The 15,066-nt window shown below is 43.4% G+C and overlaps 1 protein-coding gene across 1 annotated transcript; it reads right to left on the bottom strand.

The window, feature by feature from the left end:
* Positions 1-1,032: 1,032 nt before the first annotated feature.
* LOC147898002 (uncharacterized) lies at positions 1,033-5,430 on the bottom strand. Its single transcript, XM_087380489.1, has 8 exons — positions 4,826-5,430; positions 4,006-4,359; positions 2,798-3,686; positions 2,437-2,598; positions 2,250-2,318; positions 2,000-2,065; positions 1,840-1,890; positions 1,033-1,686 (listed from the first exon to the last, which is right to left on the bottom strand). The coding sequence occupies exons 1-8, from the start codon at positions 5,176-5,178 to the stop codon at positions 1,513-1,515; spliced, it is 2,118 nt and encodes a 705-aa protein (XP_087236615.1). The 5' UTR covers positions 5,179-5,430; the 3' UTR covers positions 1,033-1,512.
* Positions 5,431-15,066: the final 9,636 nt, after the last annotated feature.

Here is a 15,066-nt window from a genome sequence, read left to right as displayed (position 1 = left end):
TTGAAAAAACAATGTAAAACGACTCCCTTAATTGTCTGTTAAACACAGTGAATTAAAGTCTCAAATAACGAGATGTGTGTTGAATTAAAACATGCCTTTGATGGGATACAATGCAATGAGGGTTTATGGCATGGAAGGGGCCTTGATTTAATTAACTCTTGCTTGCTTTAATATTTTATGCTACTACGTAAGACATCGATACATTGTGAGCGTGAGCTCTAAATGTGAGTCTAAGGTGTTACATTTCCAAAATGTTAGAACAACGATTCCAACATCGAAGAGATATAGATAGATGTTTTTATAAGAAAACAGGGACATATCTATTTTAGATATAGAGAATACATAACTTTGCATTTTGTGTGGAGGGATGTATGGGAATAACCCCTATATGGGGGAAAACAACGGAAACAAATTGGCTTGATTGTAATGTAATATAAGCTATGGAGGGGATGCAAGCAAGAATATACCATTAACTGGGAGAGAAAGAGGCATAAAAGTAATTTAAAATGTTTTTGGTATGTGAAGAGAAGCAAGGTTCTATGCTGGCACAAGAGTCCAAGGGGAATCTGGAGACTCACATTATCATGTATGTAATCATCCTTATATGGTAAACTACAATATTTAGATATCGAAAATCACATGTGTGCCATCGTGCGTGAGATAAAACACATTAGCACTAGTACTATTGAGAGCTTGGGAAGTATAATTTAGTTCTTATCATAGTTCACAATCAATCTTGCCTTGAGTTTGCAACATGCATTGCTTATCCTCTACAATTAGGAGGGTATATATTTATTCAAGTATGGTAAGTATGGAGTGATTGGAAAAGTGAGATTCTACAATCGAGGGCTTAAGGCTTTTGCGAATTGCTTGCACTTGTATGTTTTATATGAAAAGGAAAAATGGCTTTAAGCCTTTAAAGCTCATAATATAAGGTCATTCGACAGAAATAAAAGATTGAGGAAGAAATGAAGGTCATAAATTTTCTTATATCATCACATGCATTAAACGAATATAGTTTCATCTAAGTGTAGAATCAAGAGACATAAAATATATGTACGAGACTTCAAACAACCTTTGCCTGTAGTAGTTCAATGGGCCTCAGTATCCAACTGACAGATACATTCTTTCAAGCATTAAATAGATAATCAGTATAAGTTCTGTGTGGCTGCTTTGCATAGCAAGATATGAGGACTAAAAAGAGAAAAATCCTCCCCTTCCATTGTTGTGAGGGAACAAACCGATCATCAAGGCTGTAACGGCTTGATTCTACGTGTGGATGTATGTGGCTAGGCTAACCCTTCTGCAGTATATTACATATTCTCAAGATGCAGTCTCACGATATTACCACCTAGACTCAAACCATGCGTAATTGTGTGTGTGTGTGTGTGTGACTGTGGCCTATTGGAAAACTTCAAGCTTGTACAAGGCCCTGGAATGGCGGGAAATCTATAATGTGTGATACATTGTTGCCGTCGCTACCACAAAACTATAACTATCCTGGCAGATCGATTATCTGAAGGGTCCGCCATACGTGGCTGGAGTCCAATAGTCTGCTCCGTTGTCGTTGGCTACGTGGACAGTGCAAGATATAGGAACCAAGCACAGTCCTCTACTCCTCAGGTCCTGTTTGGGTTCATCCGTTTCTTGACCTTTTTCTCCATTCCATGGCTTTTTACCCGGATCCTGCATGCGCCAGCCCGACTCGTTCAATAACAGTTGCTACAGCAGGCGTGATGCCCAAATGCCATCAATATACTCCAATGTCTGTACGTTTTATAACTATAGATACGTTGATAATATTGAGAATGTGTTCAGGAATTTAAAACAAGTCCATACGTTTTGACTCGAAGTCGCGCTCGTGCTCTTCATATAGGGCGAGCTTAGAACCTGGATTGAGGAATGAGTGATATTAGGAAAAAGTTACGTTGCTCAGCGAGTTGTAGAGCATAAAGGCGAATGTACTGTGGTGTTTCGTTTCCGAGTCCAGGACACATACCTGAACTTGTTCTTGAAGAAACTTGATGTATCCTATCGCTTCAAGCAAAACCGACGCTGTGTCCGTCTGTACCGAAACGGCCAGCCGGCTTAGAACATCATCATATGAGAATGTGAAATATTTTTTTTATTGAAAGTGATCTTCTCTTATATTACTTAGTGCAGTCCAAAGGACATCTCATACAACAAGCTCTGGAGAATGTGAAATATTATGAAGCTCAAACAGAGGTAAAAGTCTCGAAGGTTCTAACCTTGCCAAACGGCGACACCAACTGTTGAAGCGTTGTGATTCGATCTCCGAGTTTCTCTTTACGCACTTGCTGAAAAGATTGATAAGAAGTGGGATGTTCTTTTCATCAGTCGTGAAGTTGATACGATATGGTGAGTACGCGAGTGCGGCGACTACACCCTTAAACAGCAACCGAAGTATCCACTCACCTTAAACGGGATGGCAGGAGGTGTAGGAGGAGGAGGTGTAGGAGGGGTCGCTTCCACACGAGGTCTTTTCATAAATCCTTCAGAAGCGTTTTCACAATTTGTCATGGGACCAGTATTCCTCTTTGGATCAGCAGGTGCTCCCCTACCATCCTTGACGTGCCCCTAGGTTCCATAATACAAAAAAGGTGGACATCTTCATCTCTATGTATGAGCTAGCACCACAAGGAACATTAAAAAGAAATAGAAGTACACGTAGATACACGCATCTACGTTACGAGAGAAGAGTTGACGCAACTTGTGCAAACGTTCAACGCATGCTCGATGAAAGAAACGCCTGCTTGCTGTGCTTTCTGTCTATTACCTGGATAGCTGGCATGCTCGAAGAACAGTCATGTAGAGGTTTCCCTTCGAGAGGACGCTGCTGCAAATACTGCAACGGGGAGCCACGAGTGGTACCGTGAAACTGCTGCCTGAGTTCCGGCCTCAAGGATGTAACATCAAGGGGATGCCGAGGCAGACCGTTACTAAAGGCTATCATGTGAGCTGATAGCTTTGGTACATGACCTGCAGGGAGAGCATTCTGTAGAGCAGCGGAGAACCTGGGATGAAGTCCAGGTTGCCATCTGAAAGGGTACTCGTTCACCATGGGGGAAGCTGTTAGATTGGAAGCTGCAGCCAAGGTCTTGAAGGCTGGCTTTGTATCGCTCTGATCCATCAACTGAGCAGAAATAGCATCGCTTTTATATGCATCACCTGCATACCCTTGTAGCCAGAGGGGGCTAGGTGTAGTGTTTGGGCTATTGCATCCATAGGACGGAGCATACTCTTGCTTCACACGGCTGTGATCGAACTGCGCAGAGCCCGGGATCTCCAATCCAGAGGTATACGCGTTTAGAGAGGCTGCCTGAGAAACAGCATGGTGATGGCCTTGCGCTGCAGACCAATGCTCCACGTCAGGTAGCGTACCTGCAGTGCTGCTTAATCGATCGTCAACCAACTGATGAGCATACTGGAGACTAGAAGCCGACTTCTCCATGGCTGCGATGCTCATTTCATCGCCCTGGAAAGTGAAGTTCTTGCTTGGAGTCATATCCCACATGGGCATTTCCTCCATCTTCTTCAACTGATCGGACAGAAGAAATTCGCTGCTTTGTTGCTGACGGAGGGCACGGGAGTACAAGAGATCTTGAAGCCCTTCGACGGTGCACGCATTTTGCAAACCCTGCATGCCTTCGCTGCTCGGAACACCCCTGCAACATTAAGATGCCATCAAGCTCGTGAGAAACTGATGCAAGCGAGTTCAAGCTGCGAAACCAGAAGAAGATGAAACGCAAAGCGTCTGTGGGTGCATTTATTACATGCCATATATCAGGGTATTAGGCTGCGGGGGATTGTGTGCCCATGTGAGAAACCAACACGTGTTGTGAGGCGAGTGATCATCAATATCTTGTGTACTATATATGTGAGTATCTTGATCTAAACACCTCGCTGCGAGCTTGGTGGCTTGGGGTTCCCTGCCCTCTATCCGAAAACGAAAGATGAGAAGATTGAGAATATAAAGGCGCTTACGAGAACCAGAGGGCGTTGTCCGCGACGCCACCCAAATTGCCACTGATGGATACCATTTGTTGATGACCATCGGTAGCGATTGTGGAGGAGGCCGTGGGAGGGATGCCCATGGAGTTTGTCATGTCGCAACCTCCCGCGGCTCCTGCTGGCAGGTCGGATGACCAATTGAGAGAATCAAGGTCAGAAACGGAGCCCGTGACGGATGGAGAGGGCTGCGATTGGGTGCTGCTCAACAGCATGGAAGTCCACCAATTGCTGCCGCCTGCGCCAATGGGAGGAGAACCTGCTTCTGCATCGTCCTCTACTTCGTGACTTCCAGCCGAATTAACCGAATTGTTCATTCTCTGGAACTTCCTGAAAGGATAATACGATTAATCATGTCAGGTTTTATCATTCCGACTCAATCGCCAAGCAAAAATCATTCCAATTTCGAATTGCATCGCCAAGCAAAAATCATCGCCAAGCAAGTCTTGTAAGATCCAGACTCCTGCTTTCCATGCCCCCAAATACGTTTCAGCGACCTCCCTCTCAGCTAATTAGCAAACCTGAACGTACTGATTGCTCGGTTGTAAGCCGGATCCAAGGAGGATCGCGAAGCTCAAAACGAGACGTGCGTCGTGTACAACTATACACATGTAAAGCAGCGATCGAGAGTCGAAAGAGACCCAACTTCCGAGGCTCCAGCTGCCGCAGCCGACAGAAGCTAGGCCCCTTGGGTAATCAGGTCAATCCAAACGTCGACCGACAAATGACTTTTCGGTATCGCTTGAATTCTACGCTTGCTTGAAGCTGGAATCGAGAGACCCACTGACCGACTTACTGTAGTGTGTGCTGATCCTGGGCTAAGCAATTTCTCGCCGGTGATTCGGACAAGGACGTTGTACAGCTCGACCCTTCCGAGTTGAGGCTTGCTGGACTTTGCACCCGAGCTGCAGTTGCACCCCAGCGACCGCTCTCGTTGCCGCCGATGAAGATGTTGCACGAAAGGTTGTTAAACACTGCTTGATCTAACCTAGCTAGCGCCGATTTGTTGTTTCCGGAAGCGTTCTCTATACAGGAGTCGAGCAGGCTGGGGTACAGTTCATTCCAAGGTCCTACGTCTGTCTGCAACGCCTCCACCTGCCACATAACTTGCTCTTGGTGTCGTGAGGAAGGCAGAACTAGAGGAGGCATTCAGAGGAAGTGCGAAAGTGCAACCTGTTCCAGTGATCGGATATTTGTGGAGAGGCAAGCTGTAGAAGGGAGCCAAATTGAAAGCGAGGAGCTGGTGAGGAGGTTGGTGATGGAGTGGGAGGAGGGGGTAAACATCAAAAAATGCTGTGGAGGACGGAGGAGGATGATCAGCAGAGATCACATGTTGAGGGGAGGAGGGAGCAAAGAGGAGAAGGTTAGAAAGGGAAGAGAGGAGGATATTGAGAGGTGGGTTTGGACAGCATCCTGAGGCAGAGAAATGCGGAGCGGCTATATAGGGCAGCCAAAAGTGAAACGGGGGTAGGTATGCGAAAGGATGTAGCGGATGTGACAGTGAGATGAGAGTGGCCAGCAAGCCTAACCCACCCCCCCCTGTCTCTCTACATTCTGCACAGGGTCTCACGCACGCTCACTTCGCTTTCTTTCATTTTGCATTATTTATATTTCTCCCCCTCTTCCTTAATCTCCACAGTCACCCTCTCCCTTGTTTCTTATCCCATGTGGTATGCTCATTTCTCTATCCCACACACATGATGAAGCCAACTTTCTCCCCATCTCATCACCTTGCACTCTCAACCGCCTTTCCATCATCGCCCCTTGTCTCTGCTATAGTCACACACTACAAGCACATTGGTAGCACATGTAGAGAGCTCAGAGAGAAGAGAGTCTCAACTTATCATCCAAGTGGTTCAATGTTTAAATTTGATGGTTTGACTGCGTTCTTATGGAAAACCAACCTCTTAAAATTCTAGACCTTTGGGTTATATTACAAGAGTCAGAATTTCAAACTTGCCAGGTGTTAAATTCAATAGAAAAATAGTCAATTACAACTTTTAGTTAGTCTTTCCAAACAGTAAGTAGACTCTAAGGATGCAAATAGAGGTTGCATCAATTCATCAAGGAACCCATTTGTGTTTCTTCGTGTGAAAACTGATCTCACAGTCAAATAAGGGCTCTTATCTAATTTGTGGCTATCTTTTGAGACATGTGATCATTCCTACTATAGCTAGATGTAAATGAGGTAAGTGAGAACATTTTTTTCGAAGCAAAATGACGTAAACTTTAGTTAGATTCACAACTCCACTCTATCCCAATTCCAATCCCACAAGAACGCCAACCTCTACCACTAGTTTGAACGTGTCGACCGACCAATTATGGAGGAGAAGTTGTGTTAGAAGTTTACCTAGAGCCATTATTTACCCCTCATAGTCCTATCATGAAGGAGAAGTTGTGTTCGAAATTTAACAAAAGTTTACCTCGAGCCATTATTTACACCTATAGTCCTGTCATAGAGTGTTAGAAGTTTAGCCCGAGTCATATAGGGCCCTACGTTGGTTTTGCTATTCAATAAAGAGGCACCTGAAGAACAGAGCTTTTTGGCCGATACTGCCGGCGACGTGTGTCTCGACTCTCCTCGCATTGGGGGCGCATTTAATGCCAAACAAGCGGCGCTCCAACATGACCGGGAGGGCCGGTCATGATCATCTCCTCGCCCCGGCCACCTTTAGATCCTGCCCGATCATAAGCTTTGGGGCGTCGCATTTAATGCGCAGCCCTTAGCCGGGTGGTCTGCACGCGCGCGCGTGCTTCCTAACACCCACGGGGCGCGGCCCACGCCCGCCGGCCTGGCCCGCAAGTATAAACGCCTCTACGCCCGTCCTCCGTTGCTTGACGGCGAGCCGTTATCTTTTGCCCCCCCCCGTGCGCCGCCTGTTGGGCGATTGGTTTTTCTTCGCTGCTTTGACATCCTTCAAAATGCTTCATTACGTTTACCGGGGTCAGCGAAAATGCTTTTTCAAATGGGGCGGCCTACACTAGGGTGCGCGGGCCGCGGGCCGGCCGGCCCGGCTCGGGAAACCGTGAAAAACTCCCGGCGCCGGCAAGCGAGCGCCGTCGGCCCGTCGTCTCGGCATGACGCGGTTTGACTGCTGCTCCCCGCATTATGCCCGATGTTGACTAGTGTCAGTTCCAGAGGCGGTGGGAAGTGGGCCCGCCCAACTAGCGCTGGCCGGCCGGCCGCCCACATGGAGCCACCTCGACGCCCCTAACCCGGCCGCCTCCTGAAAACCATAACGCAAACCCCGTACCCCGCGTTACGCGCTCTATACACTTTACAACTATAGTTATATTATACATTTTTTCGGGTGACATTACATAGACTGAAATTACACACACACGCGCCTTAGCTACATCGCCTTTCGCATTGGGACCTCGTCACCTCGAATTCATTATTTTAGGCACTCCTCGGCCCCAAGCATGTTGCCTGAGAGCCCCCCGCCCCCCCCCCGTACCTGAGTCCTTGGCTGTGAAACTACACCCCCTCCCCTTTCCTCAGTCGAACAGACGATTGCTCAGAACCCTGCCCTCCTGACTCCCCGACCCCCCCCCCCCCCCCTGCTCATTCCTTTTCCCTGTCTTGCCTTCCTTCCTTCGCCTGTAAAGCAAGGACTGCGACAGCCCAAGACTCGGACTTATAAACATTCTTAAAGAAACAGTTCTGTTCCTTCTCGGAAATTGTCCGGAAAGAGCTGCGACATGCTTGTGTGAAAGGAGGTAAGACCTTATGTCGCTTTTTAATCGAACACTCTCGGTTTTCATTCCAACAGGGTCCAAATCATTTCATTCCATGTTACACAGACGAGATGGGAGCATCATATCGCCCTCTGACTTTCGGTCTGGGCAAAGTTACTCGTGCGGTTTACTTTCCGTGGATTGATCGGCGAACCCCCTGCAACTTACAGCTGAAGACGTCCTCACTCGAAGGAGAACGGATCGAGTGAACAGAACGCCTATGCATGACCAACAGGAGCTAATGCAATGGATCATCCTTCAGGTTAGGTAGATGATAAAAAAGCAAAAGGGATGATAGCGATGAAGATTCTTTCATCATCACAATCGAAGAGAGAGAGCCTTCCGAGCGAAGGGAAAGCCGGCAACATGGAGATATTGTCTTTGGGAGGACCATTGTCTCGTGGAAAAGATAGAGAAGCGTTGGTAAACTTATGGGGAGGCGATGAGATCGCAACGCTACCTGTTTTATTAATTAGAGGCCCTAGAGTTCGCCTTCTTCTTTTCTTATTAAAGTCCCTAGAGTTTGCCTTACATGAAAGTATGTACCTTTTTGTTTAATAACGAAAAAACGCCTCGACTGACTTCTTTAAGGATTGTTAAAAAAAGGCCATATTTCTACATCAAGAGTTGAAAATTTGTTGTTTTAAAACAGCCGTCCACATGTCAACTTGCATCTCCTCTTTGTGCATGAACACTCCGAAATCAGTGCTCCATGCATCATCATTTTAGGGAGAATGTTTTTTCGAAAGCTGCCCAACCTCGCACCTTGAAAATACTGAAACATTTCTCTGTGTCACGCGAACCAAGATAGTGTATAATAACGTATCTTTATCTCAAACTTATCCTCCTAATCCATCCAATCTTATAAAGTGATCCCAAAGTATCTCCATTAGATTGAAACATCCCAAACCCACTCAAGAAATGTGGCTTAACATGTTTTGCCACATTGAACCAAATAAGCATGACATCACAATACTTTTCTTCAATAGGTCTTCTTGAAAGTGAAAAGTTTTAATTGAATACGAACCCTAGCGCCACACACTCATTAACTATATTCAAGGTCAGGGTTATAGGTATATACTTGTATGAATTTAGTCCAAGCAGTGACATCATCCATAGGACAGATAGAGCTATCTATTCTCCCATCAATGTAGATTTCTTCCAACCATTATATTCCTTAAAAGATATTCTTGAGATCCCTCACTATACTTCTGAATGTGCAATCATGATTGACCTTGCAAGCATTATCATAGATGTGTAACATTTGATGTTTGTAGAAGCACATGAGACAATGAAGACATGTAATGGAAGCTAGACCTATGAGACAAACAATTCCTTTATGTGTAGAAGACATGTACAAAATTGAACTAAGAAAGTTTAAGGAGTAGCAAATCAAAGATGCTCCTCTAGAGAGAGAGAGAGAGAGAGAGGGGGGGGTGGTGGATGGGATGCAATTAAATTCATTTGTGCATAGAAGTAACACTTGCTTGTGAATTATCCTTGTATATGAAAGGCTAGTAGTTGAGTTGTGAATATATCTATACTCTGTGAAAATCATCAACCAATATTTTAGATGTTGTTATAAAGATTAATCCAACTATCATAGTCAAATATCCTATGAAATGGCATCAAGTACAAAAAGAAAACATGGAATAACTATATTTGTCATATTGAACCTAATCGTAACCAAACGCTACATCACTATTTTTTGGACTAACATTGAAAATGCTCACATTGTTTCCTTTCTATTGCATTATAAATTTTAATATGTATTGACATTACTGAGTGTGATTAAGACTGAAAATTGTCATTAAAAATGTTGACAAAGAACTTTTTCTCATCAATACAAAGCTTAAATTAAAGAAAAGGAATGTTGGTTGTGAGTGGCATATTAAAAAGCCATCATTAATCACTTTGATGTGTCATCATAATAGGGAGACACTAAATGCAAACGTAACCATAATTAGTTTGAGAATAAAAATTTTGGCAGAGATGTTGAGTTTACCTCGAATGGACCTTAACCTTGGGACAAAACTCTTTTGAGTTTGGATTAAGGTAAAAGCGAGACAACCTTAGCAATTTGTCTAGTTTACTAATATGAGTGAGATCTTCTAATACGACATTGTACAATCGATGTGCAAAAGCTATGTTTTATTTGTTAGTGACATATTAAAGAGGCAAGATAATTACTTTGATGTGTGTAAAGGGACACACTGAATTCAAACACTGTTAGTGTAATAAAAGAGGCTACAACAAGATGGAATATGGTAAAACTTCTATTGTGGTGAGAATTGGGGCCCTAGCATGTGTGCTAGTCCATGTCATCATGACTTGCCTGTCCAGTTTGTAATCCCCGCCCATGAGTGCATGTCCAAAATTGGTTCCACGATTGGAACAACGTAGCAAAAAATCAAAATTTTTTGTATTACATGAAGGGAGCACTTCAATAGGCCATAGAACAAATGATGGTTGATCTCTTCAAAGCACCTCCACTCCAACCCCTTAAGCATTAGGCTTTCTACTTGCTCTTGGAAGCACTTGTAGGCTAGCTATGTCAATGTAAATTTTTATTTAATAAAAAATATTTTGATCTTCTACTACGAGTCTACTACATCACCTTGTAAATATTTTATTTTCTATGCTTATCTATGTTGAATTTGATGTATATTTTGTATTAAATAAATGGATCAATCTAATAGGCTGTAGAACAAATGATTATTGGCCTTTTCAAAGATGCCAACTATTGTACAAACATGTATGTCATTAGTGCAACCCCTTATGCATTACGTTTTCTATATACCTTGCCCATAGAACTAATGTAATCATTGATTTAGTACGAAATATTTTGATCTTCAACTACGAACCTTGAAAATTCCCTCAAATTAATTTGTCCATTCCATTGATCATTTCTATCAAATCTAGAAGGTTCAATGTGACTTGGGTGTAGAAAGAAAAGCTGATTTGGATGGCATGTAGTATCCAGAAACATCAAAGCCCTCTAGAGCATGAATTTTTCTATTGGATACACAATGACCTAAGTTAAATGCAAAATAGTATATGCAATATCCATAGACTTAATTGCATAGAATATGGTGTTATTAGTAAAATAGCTATTACTTCTGCATTGTGACTTTGGATTTTAGCTAAAAATTGAGAGGAAATAGTAGCTCTATAAGATTTGAACAAAATAATAGGGTTTACAAATGGGTTATAATTTTTCAACTACTTTGATACAAACGAAAGAAAAGGCATGCACTTATATACAAAAGGCTCACTTCTCTCCCACAACAAACTTGGGAGGTGGTGTATTTGATACTCTAGAATTCAAAAGCTACACAACAACACAAAGCAGCTATAGACGCGCTTGGTAGATGCGCAAAATAGCGGGCACGTCTATAGGCATTGCTTTAGTAGAGAAATTACGGGCGCGTCTAAATGCGCATCTAAAAGCTCGTCTATTTACTAGTGAATTACCGCGTCTATGTGTGCATCTGACCTGAGAAAATACGGGCCTGTCTAACATCCCGTTTATTAGCGCGTGTATTTGCTCGTGTATTTGTGCGTTTATTTGCGCGTTTACACTGAGAATCAGACGCGCATTTAGACGTGTAAATAGACGCAAACCAGAGAATACAGAAAGTGAGATTTCGGTGTACATCATTGCTTTCCAAACATTGCCCATGATTACCAAAGCACATAATTTTTTGCAAGCCCACATATACAAGAATTAAGTGAGATGAGGAGAATGAGACAATATGTAAAATAGTTTTGCCAATATCAATTATGGGGCTACGGTTCAATCTCATCCTCAATGAGATCAACCCTTGCCAAACTATCTACTTCAAAATCCAAACAAGTGTTTAGATCTACAAATACATTCAACCCACTACTACTTGTGCCACTCATGTGCTCATCGAAATCAGCATCTCGAATGGTAGGCTCGTCCTCACGGGTAATGGCCTCAATATCTATATCTCCTATCTCATGATCATCCTCCTCTCTTGTATCACGGTCATCATCACGTCCATGGCCATGATCATCCTCCATACGCTCCATATTAGTAAATGTACTATACATCACTTTGGAATGTGGCATAATAGGTATGACATGCCACCATCTATTATTATCCACCATTGGTTGATAGACAACCTAATTCAAACACAAATACAATCATGTTACTTTTCTTGCATCAAATATTTAAAAGCGAGTATTTTTATATGTGTGCACAGTACCTGTTCACATTGTTGCGGTAGTACTAGTGTGTCCTTCCTACTTTGCCAAAACTTTGTGGAGTCAATAGTTACAAAGCCACTTGCATGGCGTTTGATTGTTGCATTAGGGCCTCTTTCCACCACGTCCTTAAACCACTTTACATCCAAAACATACACAAAGAAGCGTCGAAAGTCAAGCATAATGATATCTTGGATTATGCCACAATAATCATCCATGGCTCCATTGGCTCCCTCAAAGCTAGCAATGACGCTGCAATCTTGTGTGTTTCTCTTATCATCAATCCGTTATGTTCGAAAATGCTTGCCCTCACACTATATAGCATTGAACATAGTGCACTACACCAAGAAAAAATCAATTAAATAAGCAATTATAAAAAGCTCCTAACTTATGCATAACATTCTATATACTGACCTTGCTCATGCATCCCCTAGCATACTCCCATTCTTCCATTGTGATAAGAATTCCCTCGTCTTTCTCTGCTTTCTCCATTTCATCAAGTAGCCAATCCACATGAATATCCTTTGGAAGTGCTCTTAGATGCTGAGGGTATGGCACATGAGATCCGTGGTGTGTATGAAAGAGGGCCCTTTCTTCTTGTCTTCTTGCCTTTGCATCCTCGTATCTTGTCACCCATCTTTTCATCACATCACTGTTAAGCACGCAAAAGAGGTTGATACTATTATGCAACTCTGTGTCTATTACCTTGTTGCATCCTTTTCCTTGAGGAACAATAGAGGTCATCCTTAGGTCTTCATCATCTCTCCATAGTCGTGGGAGAGAGCTATCCACATCAACAAGAAACTCAGAAATATATACAAGTGACTCTTGTACCAACCAACCCTCGGCCATGCTACCTTCGGGTCTTGCATTTTGTCTCACGAAGCCCTTCAAGGTCTTCATGAAGCGCTCGAGGAAGAACAACCATCGTGCATGTATAGTACTGCATATAGCAATCTCATCCACCAAATGCACTATGAGATGTAGTTGGCTTGTGAGAATAGAACGTGGAAATGTCTCCTCCACTAAACAAACCGCCTCCACTGACATAACTCGAGCATTCTCAAGCGTGGTGGGATCTATTTCCTTTGAGCTCACATATCTCACAAGCTCGCCCATCTTGTAAATACAATCTTTCACGTCCTTCGATGCACTACGTGAAATGCTAGTAGGTAGTATGAACTAAACCCGCGAGGAGGTGGTTGATTAGTTGCTTATAGCTATTCACTCACAAATTTGAAAGGAAAAAGATATTATGCATATAAAATACTTACTTGGAGCATCTTGTGCCAATCATGAGATTTCAAGCCATATAATTTCTCTACACCTCTTTTCTTGCTCTTTGTAAAGGCTCCCTTCAAACACCTCATGCATCCAGTGGGAGTACGAATTGTAGTAATAGCGCGCTTCACCGTCGCGATCTCTAGCTTTGATAATATCCACGGTGCACGAGGTAAAAAAACACGCCCATTTGGTCTCTCTTGAGGCCAAGCTTCACGCATCCTCCCTGTGGTACGTAGATCCTGCCTTATGCCTGCCGAATCTCGTGTCCCATTCAAATGCTCCCAAATGGTAGATGCCACATTCTTGAAGATATGTATGGGATCAAGTAGGTGATTGATCTTGAGGTGGGACCAATATGGTAAACGATAAAAGATGTAGTATCTAAACAAAATAAAGTGTTAGCGTGCAATCTTTACTATCAACCAATATAGCCAATCTTTACTTCCAGCCAATAGTTACAAACCCTTACCGGCTCATGCCAAGTGGTGGAGGAGTCGTGGAACCGTCCCAAATTCTCATCCAATCTCCCGCGGTGAGTGATTGTGGGAGGACTTCATTCCAAGGGGCAACATATCTAGGATGATCAGGTGGGAGAAATCGATGGTGATTCTCATAGATGACCTTAAGGTTGATTGAGATACCTATGGGTGTTCATATGTTTGAGTTATGATCCCGTTTTAATTTGATACAGGATGCAGTGCCACACCCACATATGTTACCCTATGCCCGTCGTGAGGAGGCAAAGTGTCGGCGATATGAGGTGGGATCTTCAGGAGGGACCGTTACGGATGCATGGAGTGATGGTGATAGTAGCCCTCCGCCATTACCTCATGAAGCCGTGGAGGAGGAGGTGTTTGATGATATGGTGCGGGATTTATATGTCCATCAAGGGAGGGATAATAGCATGGAGCAAGATGATCTTTTTACCGCAGCATCGACTCCACTGTTTAAGGGGTGCACATTCTCTGTTCTACATGCCTCCCTTGAGTTACTAAACTTGCAAACCATCTATGGATGGAGCAATGCAAGTTTGAATGCATTACTCAAGTAAGCTTTAAAGTCAATTTTGCAAACATGGTGAATTATGCTAGTGGGTCAATTACTCGAATGCTTTTCCTCATTTATGGTCTTCACGTGCAGGCTATTGTGTAAAATGCTTCCAAGGGAGAATAAACTACCGACCTCAAGAGATATGGCAAGGCAACATGTGACCTCTCTTGGAGGATTAGATTACAAGCGCATCCATGCATGTGTCAATGATTGCGTTTTGTTTCGTGGACTACATAAGGATGCAAGAGAGTGTCCTACTTGTGGAGAGGCAAGATATAGAGCAGATCTCAAAACCTTGGACGTGCCTCGTAAGGTATTGCGACATTTTCCCATAATCCCTTGCATCCAACATATGTTCAAGTGCAAATCTTTTGCAGAGCTCATGTCATGGCATTCCTCCCATCGATCAACCGATGGCAAGTGGAGAACTCCCACAGACTCTCCTGCGTGGAAGAATATTGAAGACACATGGCCAAGCTTCAAGGAAGAACCTAGGAGCTTGAGACTTGGATTGGGTATGGACGGTGTGAACCCATTTGGTCTCAAAAGCACGTCTTACAGTGTATGGCCAGTGGTATTGGTGAATTACAATCTTCCACCCTCTATGGCTATTAAGAAAGGACATGTCATGCTATCCCTTCTAATTCCAAGGAAACATAAAGTCAAAAACCTTGATGTTTATTTGGAGCCTTTGATTGATGAGCTAGAGATACGTTGGAGAGGTATCGAGGTGCG

Source organism: Dipteris shenzhenensis, chromosome 10 (assembly GCF_047967505.1).
Source record: "Dipteris shenzhenensis isolate YYH24624 ecotype China chromosome 10, Dip_SZ_1.0, whole genome shotgun sequence".
Lineage (NCBI taxonomy): Eukaryota > Viridiplantae > Streptophyta > Polypodiopsida > Gleicheniales > Dipteridaceae > Dipteris > Dipteris shenzhenensis.
This window is presented reverse-complemented; position numbering and strand designations above follow the sequence as displayed.

Excerpts from the sequence above, each read along its gene's own strand:
- LOC147898002 (XM_087380489.1), bottom strand. The coding sequence starts at position 5,178 with ATGCCTCCTCTAGTTCTGCCTTCCTCACGACACCAAGAGCAAGTTATG. Across the intron at positions 2,066-2,249 it reads TGGTGTCGCCGTTTGGCAAG|ACGGACACAGCGTCGGTTTT; the intron begins GTTAGAACCTTC and ends GTTTCGGTACAG. Across the intron at positions 1,891-1,999 it reads TTCTTCAAGAACAAGTTCAG|GTTCTAAGCTCGCCCTATAT; the intron begins GTATGTGTCCTG and ends TCCTCAATCCAG.